This window comes from Panthera pardus, unplaced genomic scaffold (genome assembly GCF_024362965.1).
Source record: "Panthera pardus isolate Hobbes unplaced genomic scaffold, ASM2436296v1 HiC_scaffold_10, whole genome shotgun sequence".
Classification (NCBI taxonomy): domain Eukaryota; kingdom Metazoa; phylum Chordata; class Mammalia; order Carnivora; family Felidae; genus Panthera; species Panthera pardus.
Window position 1 is genome coordinate 11,096,703 of NW_026526655.1, and position 23,625 is coordinate 11,120,327.

A 23,625-nucleotide genomic window follows, 5' to 3' on the forward strand; every position below is an offset into this window, starting at 1 on the left:
TTTCCCTGGCAACCTTCCTTGGGAGAGCGTACCCATTTCAAACAGGCAGATGGGAAACCAAGCATGGGTAATTACACTCTCAGAGAAGTTTATGGTCCCGGACAAGCTGAAAGTTTGTTCAATAGTAAGCAGCTTCTCACGTTGGACCTATGCTCAGACCAATTTCTTCCCCCTCATTCCGCCAGAGACTCGAGTCCCTTCCAACCTGCTTCAAATGTGAAGCTGAGCAGATTACCACTCTTTATAATTCCCGCAAACCCATGTTGCCGGAAAGTCCCTGCCCCCAACCTATTCTGCAGCCTTAAGTGTTACTCACTCCTCCTCTCTTCCCCAACTCCCTCCACACAGCCTTCCTCCAGCCTCTCACATAAGTCTTTGAGCCAAAATGGGGTTCATTTGCACTTGCATTGTCAACGACAGAAGGAGAAATGTCACCATCACCACGAAATGAGCTGAACATCTCCTAAGTTAACACCCAGGACCAAGCAGGAAGGGCTGCAAGTAAATCCTCTTACTGTCTGGTGAATTTCCTGTTCCTTTCCAATTCTCTGTGGATTCAGAGTCCGGGCTCTTCGTCGGGCTCAAGCAGTTTTTGTGAGCATCTCCAAAAACTTAGAAAAGAAACTGAATATGGAAAATAGTGCAAAATAGGAATTTGTTTAAAGGTGGGTGGTTTTTAGGCTTCCGTTTATAAAATGGTCTGACCCAGTTTTCAACTAGGTCAAGATGTGGTAGACTGAGTTAAATCATGAAAGGCACAAATTACCCTAGAGCAGAGGAAGATTTTTGTGAAGTCACTTCCTAGCTGCTCCTTTAGCTTCAGCGGAACTGGCCTTTCCAGTTGAGGGAGTGTCCTGCCCCCGGGAAAAGTGAACTCATCATTTTCCCATCCTCCTCCCAACTGTGACCAGGCTGCCTGTGCCTTCCTGTTTTAATGACTTGGAGTGACCCTAAATGATTGGCATTGTGGTGCTTTTGGTCTTTCATCTTTTGTTTCCTTTTTCTTTTTTCCTTAGCAAAGTAAGAAGTAAAGACACTGGAAATTTAGAAAATCTAACCATTTTCATCTTTTTTTCCTTCTATCTTCTCTCTGATATCATAACTCGTAAATATTGCCCCATTGACCTGGTCGTTTCCCCAAGCATCTACAAATGAGTAAATTAATTGGACTTTTCTCTTATGACCATTGTTGGCTGTTGGGTTTTTTTCCCCCTAACTTCTATTACTTGGTTTTGTTGAACTTTGAAATATAAGCCCTCTTGATTTCCTGTAAATATTTGTTCTTTTAAAAACTAAGCCTCATTTTATTCTTACCCCATGAACTTTTAATTTCCTGATTCCCGTTAGACATTTCTGATCGATTTCTCTGTTTTCTGTTAAAACTTTGTTTCTCAATTCTCTTTCATGTATCTTTCCCCTTCCTTCACCTGAGAGGAAAATGGTCTTAACAGCCTGCCTGCCTTCCTTTCTCTCACTCTAGTCCTTCCTCATGTTTTTAGTTTTTATACATTTTATAAATTTTTCCCTCAGATTTCCTCCCGACTCATTCCCTACCTGCTTTTCTCCTTTGTGTCTATGCCTCAATTTTCCCTTTGAAGTTTTCCTTCATTTCCTCTTTTTTCTTTAGGTCTTCATGTTCTTGCTTCATGACAAGAATGCATTTATTTTGGGGGAAAAAAAAGCTTCTAGTAAATCTCCTATAAGCAAGCGGGACATTTGTCATCTGACCTTCCTTGCCTGCCCCTTATGCTCTCACACATAAACCTGGAGTCTCAGCCATCATTCATTTTCCGGGATAAGTTTTACCTCTGCCCAGAATGCTTTCCTCTTTTCTCTAACTTATCTCCTGCTGTTCCTCCAGTGCCCGTGCAGGACATCACCTTTCCATGACCTTCCTAGCCTGGTTAGTCAAAAGTCATGTCTACTTCTGTCACCCCATGGGTTTAACTTCCTTATCAGTAAAAATTCAAGGTGGGATTATAAATTGACGTGTTCTTTTTTCCTCTTTATCTTTTTTGAGAGAGAGAGAGAGAGAGAGAGAGAGCAGTGGAGAGGGGCAGAAGGAGAGAAAGAGAGTGAGAGAGAGAATCTTGAGCAGATTCCATGTTCAGTGTGGAACCTGACATTCAGGTCAATCCCACAACCTTGAGGTTGTGACCTGAGCCAAAATCCAAAGTCATATGCTCAACCAGCTGCCTCCCCCGGGTGCCCCTAAATTGACCTGTTTTTAAATTTTTCAGATATAACAGCATAGGGAAAGAGTGCATAAAACAAATATGGAGTACATTGAATAATAATTTTTAAAAATCCAGAGAGCCTCCACCTGGGTTAGCACTCTTCAGGGTCTCACGTATCCTTTGTCACACAGACGGCTTACCCCTGAAGATAACTGTTATCCTCTCCCTTAAGGCTAATCATTTCCTCACTTATCCGAAGCAGGCTCCAGGCTCCGAGCTGTCAGCACAGAGCCCGCCGTGGGGCTCCGAACCCACAGACAGTGAGATCATGACCTGAGCCGAAGTCGGATGCTCAACCGACTGAGGCACCCAGGCGCCCCTCCTCACTCTACTTTAGAGTTTCACCACTTTCGTATGCCTTCTTAAGCAACAACATTTCATTTTTCCTGATTTCGAATTTTATAAAAATGGGGTCATCCCACGGGGTAGGGCACGAAGATCCCTGCCTTTTGTCTTGTTTCTTGCACTCAGTGCTGTGTTTGAGATTCCAGGCTATTGCGTTTAGCTGTGGTTTTGCTTATTTTCCCTTCCGTGCACATTTTCCATGGCATGAGAGCCCACAATTTATTCATTCACTCTAAAGTTGATGGACCAGTTTGGAACTACTGTAAACATTGCTGCTGCAGACATTCTTATACAAGAATCCTGGCACATGTGTGCATGTATTTCTCCAGGTCAGAAATGGGACAGAATCCCTGAGTCACAGAGCATGCTCCTGTTCAGCTTTGGTAGGAAATGCCAAACGGTCTTCCAAAGAGGTGGTAGCAATTTATATTCCCACTGGCAGTCCGTGGAAATTCCTTTTGATTCAGAGCCTCACCTTCTTTGCCCATCTGATGAGCAGGAATGGGCATTTTCATCTCTCTGTGCCCAGAGCAACCCAATTGACTGGTTTCTAGAGGGTGTTCCCATGCATTTATTAGTATATGTGCTGTCGAAGCAAGAACTCCCATGGATTTATTAATTCATAAAACTCCCTTATGTTTTATGTTTCTTTCCAGACTTATGCCGTGTCTGACAATTTTCCAAGGACCTACCTTAGGAGAACTGGGGTTAAGCACGCATGGAATGACAACTACTCTGCAAACTTCTTTTCTTTGACACGTAAAGGCTTTGCTCCACCAGCACTGCTGGGGCATAGGAGGAAGTTTGTAAAAGCCTCTGTGCAGGGGACCTGGGCGGGGGCGGGGGGGGGGGGGGGGGGGGCTGGGTGCATCCCATGCCTCCAGCCCTGAGAGAAAGGATGGTCAGCACTCCACATTCCTGAGCTCAGGAGGGGCCTTTCCACCCTGCCTTTCCATCCCAGAAGTTCTGGAATCAAGAGATCTGGGCTTTCCAGGGACTTTCTGTGGAGTTCTGCTACCCCTGGAGGCAGGATGCCGGCAGAATCACTCATTTCTACCTACCGCCTGGGGCTCCTCCTGAAATTCTCGTCCCGTCTATTAATAGATGCTCAGCAGTAAATTTTCTAAAATTACAAGTCTATGGATTGATTTTTAAAATTGTTTTAATGTTTATTTATTTTTGAGAGAGAGAGAGTGCAGAGGAGGGGCAGAGAGGAGGGGGAGACAGAGGATCCGAAGCGGGCTCTGCGTTGACAGCAATGAGCCCAATATGGCACTCAAAGTCACAAACCGTGAGATAATGACCTGAGCCGAGCACTTAACCTACTGAGCCACCCAGGCACCCCAATTTTTTAAATTAAATAATGCATAAAAGAGACCCTTTGGGCCCTACCTAGCACTGTCTCTTCATACTTCTTCGGAGATTATTTACCGGAGAGGTAGTAGAAATGAAATGGAGTGAAGTTTAAAAATGTAAAAGACGGGCGCCTGGGTGGCTCAGTCGGTTGAGCGTCCGACTTCGGCTCAGGTCACAATCTCGCGGTCCGTGAGTTCGAGCCCCGCGTCAGGCTCTGGGCTGATGGCTTGGAGCCTGGAGCCTGTTTCCGATTCTGTGTCTCCCTCTCTCTCTGACCCTTCCCCGTTCATGCTCTGTCTCTCTCTGTCCCAAAAAATAAATAAAAAACGTTGAAAAAAAAATTTATAAAAAATTTATAAAATGACGTTTGGTTGGGGCCCCCATGAGAAGTTGGTTTAAAATTCTCATTTGAAAATCTTTTCCACATTTAACATTTCCTAACATTTCCTCTAGAAATACTTGGACAACGTGTGTTTGAAAAGGTTCCTCAAATTGAACGTTAAGTACATGCCCATCGGAGAAGTTATTTAAGAACTTCCTCCAAAGTTGGTAGGAAAAGCGAATGTCATTAGAAAATTGTGAATTTTTGCAACACTCTCAGAAAATGAGGTTTGGGATGGAAAGAAAGATTCTCCAGGCTCAACCCTCCCTGTTGTCAGCCCCTGGCAGCCTCACCCAATTCCTTCTTAACTGATGAATGAATCATTCTTAATGAATGATAGTTATAAGTCAATGAAACAAAAAATATATTGAAGCTTCACTCAGAAAGATTACATGTGCCCTCATAGTCAGCCATACTGTTTTTTAAAAGTCAAGAATAGGCAACTTTTGCAAGAAGAGAATATCATCAGTAAGGGGGGAAAACACATGAGCAAGTAGCAGGGACTTTGTAGAAAAGAAAGAGCACTGGGATAGAAATCTCATAGTTCACATTCTAGAATCTTCTCGATATCTACTTGGACAAGCTCCCTAAGCCTCATTTTCTATACCTAGAAAAAGAGTTAAATTAAATAACTTCTAACATCACAGGCAGGCTTTAATTTCTGTGAAAGATTGATACTGAGGCCCCAGAATTAATAAAGCAATTCAACTTTTTTATAAATCATAAAAGATCATAAAATTTTACACTCTCAAAAGATAAAACTTTTTGCAACAATAACAAAATCACCGCACACTTACCAGAATAGCTAAAAAAAAAAAAAAAGTTTTTTTTTTTTTTTATGGCATCATTAAATATTGGCAAGGATGTGGAACTTTCCTACATGGTTGGTGGGAATTTAAAATGTTATAACCATTTCAGGAAAAAAAAAATATGGCACTTCCTTATAAAACTAAATATATATTTACTCTCTGACCCAGAATTCCACTCTTAGTTAATTTATCCAAGAGAAATGAAAATGTATGTCCACAAAAATACTCTACAAGAATATTCATAGCAGCTTTCTTCATAAAAACCCTGAACTAGAAAGATCTTGGATGCCCACCAACAGGTGAATGGATAAACAAACTGTGGTATATCTATACAATGAGCTATTACTCAGTAATAAAAGAGAAATAAAGTATTTCTTTAATATTTTTTTCAATGTGTATTGAGACAGAGCTTGAGCGGGGGAGGGGCAAAGAGAGAGGGAGACGAAGAATCTGAAACAGGCTCCAGGCTCCGAGCTGTCCGCACAGAGCCTGACACGGGGCTCTAACCCACGGACCGCGAGATCATGACCTGAGCCGAAGTCAGATGCACAACCGACTGCGCCACCCAGGCGCCCCGAGAAATAAAGTATTAATACATACTTCAATCTGGATAAATCCCCAAACCTTGCTGAGTAAAAGAAATCAAACACAAAAGAGAATATATCTTGATAACAGATTAGATTACACAAATGTATGCATTTGTCAAAACCCATGGAATGGCACATTTAAGATGTGTGCATTTTGTTTCAAGTAAATTACTTTTAAAAAAAAACCTGGAGTACCGGAACAAATATCAAACCACACTTCCTGATACGCAGGCTGAAATAGTTGGGAGTGGAGTGTACTAATGTCTGCAAGTTATTTGAAATGCATCAAAAACATGTCAGATTGATGATGGAGATGACCAGGCTTAAATGTCTGTCATGATATCTAATTATCATATGGGTGTTCGCTGTACAATTGTTTCCACTTCTCTCTATGTTTGAAAAACCTTATAACAAATGCTAGAGAAACAAATCAACAAGAAAAAGGAAAAGGAGATAATTCACCTAGTCATTGGTCAAATTGATAACAACACAGAGAAAAACATTTATTTCAAGTGATTTGTAACACAGCAGTCTATATAAACCTAGTGGGATATATTCTACATAGACCTAAAAAAGAAATTATAAACTTCATTTATTGGTTTTATTGTTAAGAACAACATTGCTACTATTTTGAAACTATCTCATAAATACTGTAAGATAAAGCAAGTAAATACATCGTTATTATCAGGAGCCAAGATTGACAGTGCAAAAGGAGAGACCAAAACTAAAACCCAAGGATCTAAGTAAAAATTCTGCAATATTAATTACAATTGCAAAATGCAATATTTAATTGGAAATATCTATAGATACTCATATATTTTTAGAAACATATTCCCTAGTCTTTTTTCCTGGGAAGATATTAGAAGCAGTACACCCAGTTACAACCAGTACCTTAGAACAAAGATCTTGGTTTCTATATAGCGCCCCCACACCCCCAGACACAACTATGATTTCTTGGAGAAATCACAGATTCCAGTCCTGAGGCAGAGAAAGTGCAAGATAAGCCTGGGGTATCTTGCTGCTGAAACAAGAAATGTGCAAAGATCACTGGGTACATGTCAGACACAGGAGTCAGGTTTTAGGACACTATGGGCTCCATGAAGCCTAAGGGATTGTGACACACCGAGTAAGTAAATATCCATACTGTTACCCAGAGAAAGGAAAGGAAACGTTTGCCATCACTGGCGGTGTCTACAGTACCAAATCATTATCCTGAAAATTAATACCTTTTTGGGAAAATCATCCCCAAGTGCTGAAGAAAAGCTCTTCTTTCCAGAAGAACTCCAGCCAGTAATATAGAAGGAATAATAGGAGATTTATAACCACCGGAAATAATTGATTCATGCAGGGACCAGCAGTGGATGTAAAACTACTACGTAAGTTACGTCGGGGATATCGGCATGGTGTCCAAGTATCATCCCACAGATTGCTTACTATTTACAAGGAGAAATACTTCCTTTACAAATAAAGAGATGGCTGTCACCACCTGAGCCAAGTGACCAAATCAGCATCACTAATTGTGGGACAAACTGGCATTATGTGCTTTGTGAAGGGAAGCACATGATATTAACCTCACCTATGAAATCATGTCAGAAGATTTCACCTGCATCTAGTCAGCTCGTAGGCTTTGCTCCTCCAGGAAATATGGAGGACAGAGAATAAGTGAAATTAAAAGACACAATCACCAAATGCCCAGTGTGCAGTTTTATAAAATAATTATTCGAGCAAATTATTCAAACAAATAACGAGCGTAACTGTTCAAAAGAGGTATAATAAATCAACAAGCACAATGTGTGGACTTTGTTGGAAACTAATGTGAAAGAAAAAACTAGCCAAAACAGATATGTGGAGCACAATTTTGGGGATGTATAATATGGATTAGGCACTAGATATATTATAAAATGACTGTTAATTTTATCAAGGGTGATAATTTACCTGTTGATCGTGGAGGAGAATTTCATTGTTTTAGGAGGTGCCTGCTAAATTCTTATGATATGATAGCCTTATATCTGAAACTTACTTTGAATGATTCAGCTAAATAATTCTGGGAAAGAGACAGACAGACAGAGATTGAAAAAAGAGCAAGAGAACAATGAGGCAAAATGTTTAAAAGTGTCGAAACTAGTTATTCGATACACGGTGTTGCTCCCAGCCTTTCGAATTTTCTCCATATCTGAAAATTTTTGTAAGAAAAATGTTAACAAAAAGAAGAAACTGTAATGAATAAATTAATGTTTTAGAACTGATAATAGAGAGTATAATTTAGAATAAGGTTAAAATATGGGGCATCTGGGAGGCTTAGTCGGTTAAGCATTAGACTTCGGCTCAGGATATGATCTCGCAGTTTGTGGGTTCAAGCCCCATGTCGGGCTCTGTGCTGACAGCTCAGCGCCTGGAACCTGCTTCGGATTCTGTGTCTCCCTGTCTCTCTGCCCCTCTCCTGCTCGTGGTCTGTCTCCCTCTGTCTCTCAAAAATGAATAAATGTTAAAAAAATAAAATAAAATAAGGTTAAAATAATATTAATCGAATACAGTAAACAAAACCATGATTCCATCCACAGTGAGCAACACAAACGAAGACCTCATGCAAGGATCAGATCATGTTATTCACCCTCCAGTGGTTCAAAGTCAAGTCCCAAATTCCCTTCTGTGTCTCCTGCCATACTCCTGTTTGTAATCCCCACAATGGTCAGACAAATGACTTTGTTCTACCTGATAGAAATGACCTTTGTACGAGGTCCCTTTGTTCTCCCAGTGTGCCGGATACTGGAAATGGACTCACTCAGCCTCCCAGCTACCCTCCTTCTTGTCATCGGAGAGGTTGGAAAGCTAAAGCCACAGTTTTGAAACCCCTTGCGGCCAGGGTGCTGGGTGTGCCTGTGTGATCTGCCTGTTAGATGTACTCGTTCAAGATTTGGAATGTGGAAATAAGGCAGGGTCATCTTCACATTCCCCTTTTCTGGTTTTTGCTGTCTGGAAAAACCATGACATCGTGAGGTTTCTCTGCTAGCATCCCAAGTGCATCTCTACCCGCGAGGGTAGGGAGGGATCGGTGCCTCTTGATGAGGCTTTGAGGCTTTCTAATCCCTGGGTTGAAGATCCTGGCACCTATTTTCCAGTTTCTAGATAATCTAGAGGTGGCTGAAGTGGTGACACCAGGGCCACTTCCAGCAGTGGGTGATTTCAATCAATATTCTTGATTCCCACGGTGGGTCACTTCTTTATGGTTCTAGAATTATTCCTGGAGACCCAACTTTGAATGCATTCTGTCAACCCTTCCAATAATTTTCAAAGACCTAATTTCCTCCATTGAAACCTTTTTTGATTAAAATACCTACAGTGGTTTCCGTTATCCACACTGAACTCTGGAAGGTTTTCTGAATCTGAGAAACATGTATCTTAAAATACAAGATATTTGGAAATAACAGGAATTTACATTTGGTCAGGGATTCCAAAATCTGGAACATCAAACTACCTTGGGCACTGGGATAGAGTACCAGACTCCACCCAAAACCTACAGAATGAGAATCTCTCTGGGTGGAGTCTAGCATGTATTTTTAAAATCTGTCCAGGTAATTATGATGCAATCTGCCTAACACAGAAATCCATGGACAAGCACGCAGGATTTTAAGGTGTAAAGGTCTGTAGACATCATGAGATCTAATCTTCCGTCTGATGCAAGAATCTCCATGCTGACATTTTGATGTTTCCCAACCTTCCTCTTCTACAGATTACCTTATCGTCTTCAGCAGTTTATCAACACGGCAGGAACTCTGTGTTAGGAAAAGCCAGCTTTGCATCAAGAATGAAATAACTTCTTTCAAAACCATGCAATACAGTCCGTGCCCAGGTTAAGCTGTGACTTAGAAATGCACATTTAACCTTACAAAATTGCATATTAAGCTTATAATTGCATACGATACACTACCAAGCGCTTAAAAAATAGTTTTGTTAGCTTAAAGCGCATTTAAGATACTGTTTATTTACCAAAACAGGGTCTCAAAGTAGTACATTGCAAATTCGTGGAATTATAAGATACAAGATTAGAAGCCATCTTAGAGATGATTATTTTAAAACAGGGACCTGGAGTGAAAGGCACAACTTGAAAATAATGACATTTTTTTTTGTTTGTTTTTAGTGTTTACTTATTTTTGAGACAGAGGGAGACAGAGCGTGAGTGGGGGAAGGGTATAGAGAGAGGGAGACACAGAATCTGAAACAGGCTCCGGGCTCTGAGCTGTCAGCACAGAGCCCGACGCGGGGCTCAAATCCACGAACTGTGAGATCATGACGTGAGCCGAAGTCGGACACTTAACCGACTGAGCCACCCAGGCGCCCCAATAATGATATAATTTTTAATGAATGTGTAAATGAATAATGAAAGTACATTTTAGAAAGTGACCTCAGAGGCCTTTCCTTTGATCTTTTACTCCGTTGTTAACGTTAAGTGAGGAGTGATGTATTTCATTCATTTGGGGCAGCATTCAGGCCTCTTTTCAAATAAGCGACACTTTATGTTCACTTCTCTACTTAGTCTTTCTTTATTTTTCCCTGGGGCCTCTCTCACCTTGAGATGCTCACTAACCTTACCCGACTATGGGTCCAACTCCAAACTCAGCAGTTAGAGAGTTGATTAAAGATGGAAAGAAAACAGAGCAAAATAAAATAACAGAAGCTTCACAGAAATCTGCGGTTCTGAAAAAGATAAGAGGTCACGGGTATGTGTGCAATGAACTTCAATCAGAAAGCCAAGGCGGAGGGGCGTGTTTCTTCTAACATCGCCGGTGAGAGCCTGAGACATAATTGAGAATGGAAGCCCATCTGCTCTCAATATTCTGACTCTGACAATGACACTGGGTTGCTGCTTTCTTTCTTTCTTTTTTTAATGTTTATTTATTTTTGAGAGACAGAGAGATAGAGCACGAGCAGGTGAGGAACAGAGAGAGAGGGAGACACAACCTGAACCAAGGGCTCCAGGCTCTGAGCTGTCAGCGCAGAGCCTGTCGTGGGGCTTGAATTTGTGAGCTGGGAGATCATGACCCGAGCCGAAGTCAGACGCTTAACTGACTGAGCCACCCAGGCGCCCCCGGGTTGCTGCTTTCTGCTGATGACAGAGGTAGACCACAGCTATGCCCAAATTCCTTTTAATTTCTTATCCCTCTTTTGGGTATCAACTGCACTGAGATCTCTGAAATTAAAGACCTCATGTTAAACAAAAATCACCGATGTATGGTGTTGTACAGGAGCAGGCCAAGTTCACAATCATTCATTAATTTGGCAGGTATTCCTGGGTTCCCAGCATGTGGCAGGCACTCTGCTGAGCTCTGACATAGAGTGGTGAACAAGGTCCTCGGTTTCTGGGTATGTGACATGTGCTTGGAATGCTACCGTTAATCTGATGATGGTCTTATTCTCTTCAATAAAGACATGGGTTTGGGGACCAAGCTGACATGGGCTCCATTCCCAGCCTTATCTCTTGCTGACCATGTAATCCTGGGTATTTGTCCCACCTGGATAGCTCTGTCTTCCTGGTGCCCATGGTGGACAAGCCCAACACAGCACTACTTTGAAGCAGGGAGTGACCTGATCCCATTGGGTAGGGAGAGAAAGCTCACTTATTTCCTTTAGATGAAGAAGGCCAGCCCTTGGGGAAGAAAACATTTTTCTTGCTTTAATTGACTTTTCCTTAATCAACCTCCCAGTTTAAAGACCTTTTTAAGATAGGACTCCTCTAGGCTGACTTTAACCTCCACAAAGATAAACAGATCTGTTCCCTTACTCATGAACTTTTTCCAGGAACCAAATTCACTTCACCGTCGAGAACCAGCTGGGCACTTGTAGGAATAGAGATTCGTGGACCTCACTCTAGACCTAATAAATCAGAATCTCTAGAAATTTCTATTTTTAACAAGTAAGAGATGAAACCCAATAGTTATTTCCATTCTGCTTCTATTTTTAAGTAAGTCTAGATATTTCATCAAAACTTTAGATAACATTCATTTTTAAATTTTTTTCTGATTATGAAATTAATATGTGTACATGGTAGAGAAGTTTTCAAAAAGAAAATGAAATGTTAAGAAGAAAACAAAATGTACCCATTGTTCCAAGGCATAGAATTAAGAAAAATAATCAGATTGGTGTTTCATTTTTCAATTTTTCTATGAATATGCATATATATTTTTATAATATATATGATACATAAAAAGATATATATAATATATTGAAATATATATACAGATACATCTTTTTATTTATATTTTTATTTATATTTATATAATATGTAAGCATGTTTATACATAATTTGTTATTTATAAATATAAATTTATAATGTATTTATATGAATATATTTATATTTTATATATATCTTATAAAATATATATAAAAGATATATATAATACACATAAGATATATAACATATATGCAATATATATTTTTATAATTAATATAAAAATATAATCCTTATATTTTTATAATATATATAAAATCAAACAATCAATACTGTTTCTTGTAGATTTTCTGTTTATATGTATATATACTCTGAACACATGCCTGATTAGTATTTTACAGAAATAATTTCATTTAACTCTTATTTATTGAAAATCCCCTCTATGTAGTCACTCTTTTAGGCGTTGGGGATACAGTAGTGAGTATCTGGGGACACAAGTAGAAAGAAATGTGCACCAATGAACTTACATTACAGTATCAGAATGTGCTCAAGAAACTAGCCGACTGATACATCAATGGATAAATATCAATGATGCAAGAGGCAGGAATGATAATATTTGAGTGTCTATGCGGTGCCGAGAACAGTTCCCACTGTAAATTCATTTCATCCTTATAATAACCACTAGAACAGCACATAGCAAGCGCTAGAATTACCCCCACTTTATAAATGTGGAAACAGAGGCACTAACTGCTTGCCGGTCTGAGTAATTTACAAGCTGCTAAGAAATAGGTGGGAAGACAGCCTGGATCAGGTGGCCAGAAACGGGGTGACACATCATAAGGTTTCGGTTGGCAGGCGAGGAACGGAAGCCAGACAGGTTGAAAGAAAAGGTGGGAACCAAGAAATCAGAGACCTGCATGAAATTAAAGCACAGCAGGTGCACGGAAACGGGATTAGGAAGCCAGCGAAGAGGCGGCGTTCTCAGAGAGGAGGCAGTCAGCCTGCCTGGGTCACTCCATGCTGTTGGGGGTTTCTAGTTGGTTTTCCTGGGAGACAATATTTTTACCTGCCCCTCGTCCCCGCTCTGCCGCAAAGCGGAAAACACTCCTTCACGGCAAGTGACGTTTCCACCTAGGCTGACTCATCCGCAGGCAGGTTTCACATCTGGAGATTGTGGAGCCGATTTTGTACAGTGGGGCAGGGGGTCAGGCCCAGGCAAGGTCAGAGCCCAGCCGAGCGCGTGGCTGCGGCAGGAAGACACAGGCGGTGAGAGCAAACCTGAACCCTGCCCCGGGAGCCTTGGGGGCGGAAACTGAGGAAATGGAATCCCTTCCACTGGTGAAACGCAGCTTCCCAGCCAGAGGGGACTGCACCCACTGGGCCCAGCCCTGGAGCCAAGGCTTGGCAAACGGCCACCTAAGGGGAAAGAAAAAGCACAACGTTGTGACAAGCGTCTGCCTCCGCCCACATCACAGCGGGAGTTTGCTTCTCCAAGAAACAGACTTTTTAAGTCATTTTGATACCCCCTCCCCCCAAAAGTCTACAAGGTTCCATATTCTAACACTTGGATATATTCTAAAGTGGCAGAGCACATAAGGGACTTTGAAGACGACCAAGAGCCAGAAGAAAGAAGCAAGTTAGGAAGCATCAAACACCACGGGTGCTGCTGTTCTCCTTCCCAACCCACCCCCCCCCCCCCCCCCCCCCCGCCCTCGCTCAGGTCATGATCAGGTCATGAGCTCCCGTTAGTGAGTTCCAGCCCGCATCAGGCTCTGTGCTGACAATGTGGAGTCCGATTCGGATCCTCTGTCCCCCTGTCTCTCTGCTCCTCCCCCCGCCCCCATCCTCTCTCTCTGAAACAAACATTAAAAAATAATAATAATAATACCACTCGTTGTTACCATCTTCACTGACACAGAAACATCTTTATGCCTGATGCCTGCTCAGAGCCTGAGACCAGCTGATTCCATCATATCTCACGAGACTGTGTGACACTAGATGAATTCTTTAATTCCCTTGACCCTCAGTTTCTCTACCTGCAAAACAGACCCAAAGGTAGTCCCTACCTCTTGTTTAAATGAGAGAATACATCAGCAGTCTTAGCAGCCTATATTAGCACCTAGGCTTACTAGTCTAGATATTATTGATGATAGGACTGCTACCCAATCCCAAATCCTTGCATTCGTCTGTCCTTTCCCAGACCGCTCATGCTCCCACTCTAATTCTGTGTTGTGCCTCCAACTCATGTCCACGATGGCCCGCTCTGGCCTCTCCCGGCAACTCTTTCCTGTTCTTCCATCCTTCGCTCCTCTAGCTCCTTGCCTGTATTGAAAACTGAGTGTGGGGCAAGGACATCACTCCCCCTCTGGTCTTCTCTGACAAGCATAGGGCCGGGAGCAGGTTGAGACAAGCATTCCTGTGCCTCCATGATGGCACCTCTCCATTCCTCTACACTTTCCCCATCACCCCCTTTGAAGTACATGAGGTTAACACATCCCCTCTCCCTCACCACCCCCAGCGGCCAGCTGAAGGTCTGGAACAATCCTTCACATTCTGTGAAGACTCTGGCACAGGCCTACAGTCGCTTCTTTCATTCCTGTTGCTACATCAAGGTAGGCAACTTTATACCTGCCTGGCCCAATGTCACTTATAAAATGTCCCCCTCCTCCAATCAAGCTTCAACTCAGCCTCTATTTGTAACTTGGAGTTAGGGAACATGCTCAATGACACCATATGCAGGCAATCAACAAAATCCAGAAGGTAAGAAACTACAGAACAAATGTCCTGGTTTCTCCAAAACATCAATTGCAGAGGTGAGGGTGACCAGAAACATAGATTAAAAGTAAAAAGAAACAAATCAAACAAACGCAGTGGTGTGGCCCTTCTCTGGATTTTCTTTTTCTCTTTCTCTCTCCCTCTCTCTTTTTTTAATTTTGACAGGGAGAGAGAGCGAGAGAGAGAGAGAGGGTGTGAGCAGGGTAGGGGCAGAGAGAGAGAGGGGGAGAGAGAGAGCAGCCTCCACATTGTCAGCACAGAGCCCGATGCAGGGCTCAAACGCATGAACCGGGAGATCATGACCTAAGCTGAAATCAAGAGTCAGATGCTTAACCGACTGAGCCACCCACACGCCCCTGGATTTTCATTCAAAAAAAAATTCAACTGCTAAAATATGTATAAATAAATAAAAACAATTTTGGCGGTGGGGGGGGGGGGGGTGAACAAACAGGGACTTTCTTTTTCAAACAGGACTATTTCAGTATTGACCAGGTATTTGGTAATATTAGGGAATCAGTGTTGATCTTTAAATCTATGATCCTGAAATTGTTCTTGCATTTCAAATATATATTTATAGACAGAGTAATTTGGTGTCTGGGGATTCCTGCTAAGTTACTCAGGGGGTACGTAAGTGGAGAGAAATGAGTTCGATGTTAAGAGATGTGACAAGATGGCCGTTCGTTGGTTAAAGCTGTGTGAGGGGGGTTCCGTGTAGGATCCTCTGCCTTTGTACTTTCCCTGATACAAAGTGGGGAGAAGCAATCCATGGGGGTAGCCCATGCAACCGGAAAGCCTTCCAGTTCCCCACGCACCACACACCACAGTCATAACCCTGCACCTTGGCCCGTGGAGCCCCTCCAGCCCCTCCAGCCCACCCACTCTCCTACCCTTCTACCACATTGAGGCCTTTCATCTGGGAGCCTCTCCATTTTCTGCCAGTCTTCAGATACCTTCTGGCTTCATCTCATCTCTGGTCTACAGCCCATGGTTGAGGACTTCAACCTCTCTCTCTCTCCCTTCGACATTGACCGTCTTGCCCTCTTGTCCTCACGTTGTCTCTAGAGGCAAAGCCTATGCCTGGACTCGTCCCATGAGTTCTCTGCTCTCACACTCGCCCCACAACAGGCTGCCTGGCACATGCCAGTCGGAGGCACAGCACGTCGAGTGTCCCCGACCTCGGTAAAACCGCGACACCACGGAACAATCCTTCAGCCTGTCCCTGTGTCCTTCACTGGCTGTCTCAAAGCTTCCCCTTTCAGCTCAAAGCCCCAACTCTGCCTCTTCACTCGGCACTCTGAAAACTCTGAAAGGACAATGAGTGTTTCACTAAGAAAGGCAAGACCACCAGATGCAAACTCCGCGAACCTGTGTTCTGGAAACCCCTTCTCCCACCTCTTGAGGGAAGTTAACCACTATCTACCCTCCTCTTAGAATCTTCAACTCTCTGGGGCGCCTGGATGGCTCAGTCGGTTAAGCTTCTGACTTCAGCTCAGGTCATGATCTCACGGTTTGTGAGTTCGAGCCCCGCGTCGGGCTCTGTGCTGACAGCTCGGAGCCTGGAGCCTGCTTTGGATTCTGTGTCTCCCTCTCTCACTGTGCCTCCCATGTTCATGCTCTGTCTCTCTCTCTCTCTCAAAAATAAGTAAACTTTAAAAAAATTAAAACAAAAAAGAATCTTCAACTCTTTAATATCCTCAGTGCCTTCTCAACCTCTTTCTCCTTCTGTCTGTCTGTCTGTCTCTCTTTCTTCTGGATTTTTCAATACTTTCCCAATGTCAGGAAGAAAACAAAAAGCTGTCTTTCTAGCTTCCATGTCCTCTTCCTTTCGCTGCCAAACTATTTATCACCACTCATTCTTCAGCCCACTATTTCTAAAATCACCGATGACCTACAGAGTCGATTGCCAGAGTCAAAAGGCATTATTACCCCATCCTGATCTTATGTGGCCTCTTATTGACATCTACACTAATGGGAGGCACTGGTGAGGTACAGAAGAACTTGGAGCCACCCCTGAGGATACAAACCAAATCCACATTTGCATTAGCAGTTTACACAGAGACATTTGGAAAAAGTAGGACTGAACAACTGAGACGCATTCAAGCGGTCAGAGATTAATCCCGGGGAGAGAAGACTCGACTCTAATGGTAAATTAGTGGTGGCGATCTCTGTTCTCAGGACGACGGCACAGACAGAAAGGGCCACTCGGAGTAAAACAAAGCAAACTCCATCCTGTGGCGCTGCCTCCGGAGAAGGAGGGGCCTTGTTGGAAGTTGAAGGAGGCTTTTGCTGCTTCTCGATCACTGGAATCTAAGAAGGAGAATGGATTCGTGTATTACGTGTATAATTAAAAATCAGTTAAAAAGACAGAAGAGGCTAGTGAAAGAAGCCAGACACCAGAGTACATTCTGGGGCATTCTACTCGTACTAAACCCAGAAGAGGCAAACTCATCTAATAAGAAGTGGATCAGAACAGCTGTTATTCTGGGGCCGTACAGACGTGAGGGGGCATGAGAGAACCTTCTGGGTGCTAAAAGCATTTAACATCTTGAATGGCCCGGAGTCATCACACAGGCGTGCACCTATGCAAAGCTCAGATTTGTATATTTTACTCTGCGTCAATTATACCTGAATTAGAAATTAAATAGAAAGGTACACATTTTCCAAAATGAAAAAAAAAGGGGGTGGGGTGGGAGAAGAAGAGCTATGTAAAGGGAGCGACCTCCCTGATCCACCCACGTGGTTAGTGCAGGGAGACTAAGGAGTTCAGCGTTCAGATTGTACGGCTGGGACTCAGCTGTGCACTGGGATCCCAGCTTGAGCAATGGGACTTTGTGATTCCAACTTGACCTCATAGCGGGGAACGCGCTGATCCACCCATGTGCTCATGGCCGTGTACTTGACACTGGAATGTTTTCACTGTGATTAATCAATTGGCATCCTGGGCTGGAAATTTCAGTCTCCAGAAACTCAGCTAATAGTTACTAGCACTCCTAGTCTTGAGTCAGACGCCTTCGGAGCACCCATGTGCTACTTTCCTGGCTCCTCGAGGGTCCCTTGCCCAGACCACTCAGGAGCCAGCCTGGTGCGGGGCTCCCTGACCATGGCCTGCTTTCTCTGTGCTGTTCCAAGAGAGGGGAACGGGTGTGGGTGGGAAGGAGGTCTAGAGCGATTCTTAGAAACCGCCCGCTCAGCTCTTCTGCCCCTGTCTTTCCACACTGGCTCTCACTGAGTTCTCGTCATGTCTAACCTTACTCACTGCTACTCTCTTCGCTACTTCTTCTTCCCTTTCCCATTCCACTTCCCTTCCCCCCTGCTTGGACTTTTTCAATGGTTCTTCAGGGCTCCCATGTTCAAGTTCAAACCACTAGATTTGGCGGAGATAACCGTTTCGCCTAACTTGCGACTACTGCACCTCCACCCCCACTCCCTGCATACTTTCCACTTCATCCAGTTTGCCAAATTGGTGGCATGCTTGACATTTTGGATGGGGCAATTCTTTATTGTGCAGGACTGGCCTGTGCATTCCAATCGGTTTAGCGTTCTTGTCTTCTGCCCACTGAATACCTGCGATACCCCACCTTCAGACATTCTGAGAACTAAAATATGCTCCCAGATATTTCCAAACAGCCCCTGCTTTTCCAACTGGGTGGCTCATACTGGCCCTTCATACCTCAGCTCACGTATGGAATCAGATACAGTTGCCATCCTCATGGTTCAAGAACACAGAGTGTTGACTATTTAATAGGATTCAACCAAGTATTCTTTCTTTCTGGAAGCTCTCACTACTGATGCCCTACCGCACTCTGTGCTTTTCCTTACCCAGGTGTTCACACCATGTGTGGTCAGAGCTGATTGTCTTGTCCCCTCCCTCTCAACTCACTGCTCAGCCCTAATTACCTGGGAGCAAAGACCAAGTCCGAACTTAATCTCTCGGTATCTCAAGCTTTACTTGGCTCAGTACCTGTCACATCATAAGTAATAAACTCATATTTGATGAATAAACAAACAGGATATTGAGCATACTTTCCCTGATGACTCAGTGTTATTATTCCCGGGCACAGAGATGACTTCCAGGCTGACTGAGCCACTTAGAGCTTTGGGCTCTACACCAATGACCCCCATCACCCTGCTTTGTGGGTTCGTGGGTTTGGATTTTGCATCAGACCATCAGTGTGCTTGCCTCCCGTGATCCCTTGGGGCCTTTGATATCTGAGGCAGACTGTCCCAAGTGCTGTGTCCAGGCACTCCATGAACTTTGCCCCCTGAACATTGCAATAATAACCACTCTGGTTCAGGACCCTTTTGTCCTATGTCTGGGTTCTTGCTAGATTTCACGCCCCAGAAGTTCTTTTCTGCTTAGTGAGGCAATCAGTTTCTAGAACCCTCTCCATAGTCATTTTCTTTTTGGAAACTGCTTGGAGACGACCCAGGAGGACTTTTGAAATACAGAAATGTTTCAGTGCTGAAGTGCCCATTCGTAGGTCCCTAGATGGACAAAGGAATTTCTCAGGGTGTTTTCAAAGTAGTTGTTATATCCCTGTAGTCTCAAAGTTTATGGGTACACTTTTTTATTTTGAAAAGTTTTACATCAGTAAACACTAAGCTATAGATCTCAGATTTAGGATTTTTCTAATTTTTGGTTTGGATGACTTTGAATAAAAAAATAAAATAAAGCACCTTTTCATTATAATTCATATAGAATGAAAGCCAGGACCATGAGGAACAGAGTTAAGAGGAACAACCAGGCAGGAGTAAGTGGGGAAATACGATTCCTCCTCACCCCCAATTTTGGTATTTACCATGCCTTTAAATATTTTTAAAATATTTTAATATATATCTTAATAAGTGTTATATAACTCTATCAACAAATAATTTTTATTTCATTCTTTTATTTTCAATATTTATTTTTAATCATCATTTTTCTCTTTTACAGGTTAATTACAACAGTTTAAGAAACAAAACTATGTAGACAGAAGAACGTTAAATAGTTTTTTTTACAAATAGCTTGCAGCTTACAAGAAAGGCTATATAACCTCATTCCTCTACACATTCGTACTAAACCAAATAGCTTATAGGAAATTAGTATTAAATAGCAACACACACACAAAAAAACCATAGATATAAATAACATAAAATAGAGTTTGACTCTAATGTGATGCTTAACAAAGCAAACTATGATGCAATATGTATCAACTTCAACAATTGGACAGGTCCAACGAGGCACAAATCAGGTAAGTGCTGAACTCTCAACTGCCAACTCCAGCTAGATTCTTTTGTTCTTGGGCTCTGTCCAATTCCTTCGCAGAGAGCATCAGTTTTTACATCTTCTTGACTCTTTGGCTGTCAAGAGGAAGAGAAGAAAACAATAAGCAAAGACAGGGTGGACTGGCTGGTAGGAGTGCCTTTTGTACCTAAACATTACTTCTCATTAATCTCTGGGTGCCAGCAGCTCAGAGTCCAGATGAGGAAATCAAGGTTCAGAGAGGAAGGGCCCTGCCCAACACAAGTGAGCTGGCTAGAGATGGAAACAGGATTGAGCGCTTACGTTGCATCTTGAAATTCAGTGTCTATGGCACCTTCGTATTAGGTGGCTTCTGTTCATGTTGATAAAATGTTACTCTCCATTATAATCAATGGAAATCAGAATATTGATCTCTGGTTGGCTCTTTATTTTTTAGTTTTTAACAAAGAAGTATCACGCGGTCTGTAAATTCTATAAATAGGAGGCATCTTTGCACCAAAATGAAGAAGCTTGTGACTATTAAATGCATGGAGGACTAACACATCTCGTAAAACTCACTAAATTAAAAAAAAATAAAAAGGATGTAAGTGGAAAAAAATGAATTTTTGGTTTATGGTCCGACTCAAATTTCCCCTTTAAAATTCTACGGTGCTTAGGCGGAAGGGTCCCAGCGAGTCTATGATCCGCTACTCTGCACTTGACCTTTGCCCCAGACATTTGGAGAGGGACTGATGGTAAATATCTCATACCTGAGGATATGCACAGCCTGTTTCACCCAGTTCTTCTTTGGATCTGCGCACACGGCGAATTTTTTCTTTGTGTAAAAGCTATAAAAAACAAAAAACAAAAAACAAAAAAAACACAGAAAATTTTATTTGTGCTTCAAAAGTTTTGAACGGCTATGTCATAGAACACCCAATGGAAGTTTTGTATTCCAGCTGACTGTTCTACCCACTAAACATTTTAGTTATTTCAGAGGTGAAACAAAATACAAAAAAAAAAAAAAATTTCTGGTAAAGCTTGATGCAAGAAATGAAAGGGACTCTCTCCTACTTTCTCTGCAACTAAACAAATGGTTGAACAATGGCTGGAAAATAGTCTTAGAATGATTTAATTTTTTTGCCGGTGGTTACACTAAACATGACTAATTTATATCATTCCGAAGTATAATATCCTATATGAATCAAGAATATTATATGTGAAAATATAAAAGCCCCAACCATTCCCTGGTGGAAGATGCTCATTTCCAAATTGATGTCTTCCATATTTTCATGAGCTAACGCATTAGGTGCTTACAAGTTTATCTTAGAAAGAGGTTTTTGCCCTCGACTCTGTTCTTTTTCTAAAAAAAACAAGCTTTCACCTTAGTCCTGTCCTATTTAAACTTTGAAGTACATACGCCCTAACAAAACAAACGTATCTTTGCCACATCGGTTATTTCTGAATGCAACTCCAAAAAAGGCAAACATGTTTTGAGACACGAAATTCCCGTGTACATCTGATACAACTAAATTCAAGTCAGTTGATAACTTACATGATTGCATTGATATCACAAGCTTCGTTGGACAGCTGCTGCGTGAAGCCCACGATAAATCTGGGATGAAGGATGCGTTCTGTATACCGAAGGCAGCAGTCAAAGCTGCTTGCTGCTAAAAAGAAATTGCCAAGTATTGAGTCCACATGAATGAACGTGTCTTGTGATAGTATTACAGAACTACTTGGAGTTGGAGCTGTAGATGCTAAAGAAACTATTTAGAGAAAGAGTTCCAATGGCTTTGAGACCTGATTTAAGGTAGCCCCCAGCTCTCTTTAAAAAAAAAAATGGTTTATGTGCTGGGCAATTTTGGTTCGAAAGTCTAGAAGCACGTGATCTCCAACGAAAGGAATATCTTTACTAAGAAACACAAATGGACAGTGTTTTATTTTAAGTTCACTATAATCACTCAAGAATATGAGTACCTCCCACTTGAAGAAACTCTTATAGATAAGCTTCCAAATTCAGAAAATGAAGAAGTATGGAGATCTTAATCTATTATCTGCCACTGGGTACTAAGAGGAGGGGAATGGCAAGAAGTTATAAAGGAAAATGTGATTTATAGGAGCTGCTTATCCGGGCTGCAATTGAAATTGTAGTATTAATGGAAATATTTTAATTTCATTTATTATTTTAATGTTTTATTTTGATCATAAAAGTTCAACACGTGCATTTTCAGGGATGCACCTGTCATTAGACGTCATGTGCTCTGACAGTCATAAAGCAATTCTTGGACATTCCCCCCCAGGTTAAATTATAACCTGCTATACGGTAAGGAATAAATGTTGTCTCCAAGCTGGCAAAAGATGGCCCCAAAGCCACGTAAGGATGGAGAAGACAGGTCCCATCATCTGCCCCTAAAAGGTGAGCTTTGATCTTTACTATTTGGCTGAGAGGTGAGAAAGTTGGGAAGGTGGGGGTGTTCCCCACATTTCTGAATTGACCCCATTTACTGGTAATGTTACCCAATTCACATCACTCCCAGAAATAGCACTTTGGCCTTGTTGCAGAGCTTGGGGGTCTCTAAGAGCCCACCCACCCACCTCCAAATCTGCTGGGATTGCCAGCAGAGAGAAAAGCCCGGTCAGCAGCAGCAACCTTTCCCTCCTCACTCGCCAATGAGCTGACAACTCCCATCACTTCTGAAGACTTTCTAACAGGCTCCCACTCCTTGGGGACCCCCGGGTGAGCTCAAGGCTTAGCGGAAAATGAAAATAGTTCTTCCTCCTGCGTTAGCAGAAAGAGTGATACTCACCTTCTGACTTGCTGCACAGGTGGAGTAGCAGCACTGACATCAAAGCAGCCAAGAGCAAATTCTTGCCACTGTCCATCATTTTCAGCTCAGGGAATAGATATGCCCAGTGCTGGGTACCCAGTGTGCTAGGAGTGCTGTTGGGTTCTGGTAGCAGCCTGAGTCTGGGATGGCCCTACTTATAGCAAATATTGGGAATGTACACAGAAGGCGTGTTCTAACGTGGGTTTTCCCCCATTGATCAACCTGCCCCATCATGTCGTCACAAAAAAATAACCACAGGGAAAACTTCCTGCCTTTCCCTAATGTTGGGAAGCTGTGAAGGTCAGAGGAGGGGGGCGGCATTTGAGAAGGGGAAAATCCTGCTAAATCCTTTGGATTTGCAAAGAGGGAAAAGCTGCCCAGCCCTGTGGCTCAGGAAAGGTTTTCATGCAGTTTCAACTTAATGTCTCGTCTCTGAAAAGAGAGGACAAGGATTAACAATGATACAAAGGTCAGTCCTACACCTGGACGTTATAGGACTCTATTGTTCACACTGTATTTGCTTTCCAGAGTCAATGGGAGCAAGAGGATGAGACAGGACGCCAGGCATACTTGGGGACGCATTTACAATTGAATAGTTGGTGCTCAGCTATCCCCAAAGACCTTGTATTTCCAAACTACCACTCAGATTAGGTAATATGACAGTGGTGTAGTAGTTTTCCCAATTTTGGCAGAAGATACCAGACCTTAAGTGTGACTCAAGCCTCAATCTTGATGCCATGCCAATTCTTCTAAGAATCTTCTACATTTATATGACTAATCAATATCGCAGCCCAGAAAATACTCCCCGTCTGCCCTTAACTCTTCATGCGGATGTAGTTTTATAACTCAATACAAAGTCTCAGAACAGTTGAAGAATAAAGACAATCCACAAAATAAATGTCAAATAATAGTGATA

At 42.4% G+C, this 23,625-nt stretch overlaps 1 protein-coding gene across 2 annotated transcripts; it reads right to left on the reverse strand.

Annotated features, from left to right (window-relative positions):
* Positions 1 to 19,535: 19,535 nt before the first annotated feature.
* CCL20 (C-C motif chemokine ligand 20) lies at positions 19,536 to 22,850 on the reverse strand. Of its 2 annotated transcripts, none has more exons than XM_019445263.2 (4): positions 22,689 to 22,850; positions 21,434 to 21,548; positions 20,649 to 20,726; positions 19,536 to 19,997 (listed from the first exon to the last, which is right to left on the reverse strand). In XM_019445263.2, the coding sequence occupies exons 1-4, from the start codon at positions 22,765 to 22,767 to the stop codon at positions 19,976 to 19,978; spliced, it is 294 nt and encodes a 97-aa protein (XP_019300808.2). In that variant the 5' UTR covers positions 22,768 to 22,850; the 3' UTR covers positions 19,536 to 19,975. The 2 variants fall into 2 exon arrangements, with proteins under 2 accessions (XP_019300808.2, XP_019300809.2); XM_019445264.2 differs by having other exon boundaries at positions 21,434 to 21,545; positions 22,689 to 22,849.
* Positions 22,851 to 23,625: the final 775 nt, after the last annotated feature.

Excerpts from the sequence above, each read along its gene's own strand:
- CCL20 (XM_019445263.2), bottom strand. The coding sequence starts at position 22,767 with ATGATGGACAGTGGCAAGAATTTGCTCTTGGCTGCTTTGATGTCAGTG. Across the intron at positions 21,549-22,688 it reads CCTGTGCAGCAAGTCAGAAG|CAGCAAGCAGCTTTGACTGC; the intron begins GTGAGTATCACT and ends ATTTCTTTTTAG. Across the intron at positions 19,998-20,648 it reads CAGGCTGTGCATATCCTCAG|CCAAAGAGTCAAGAAGATGT; the intron begins GTATGAGATATT and ends TCCTCTTGACAG.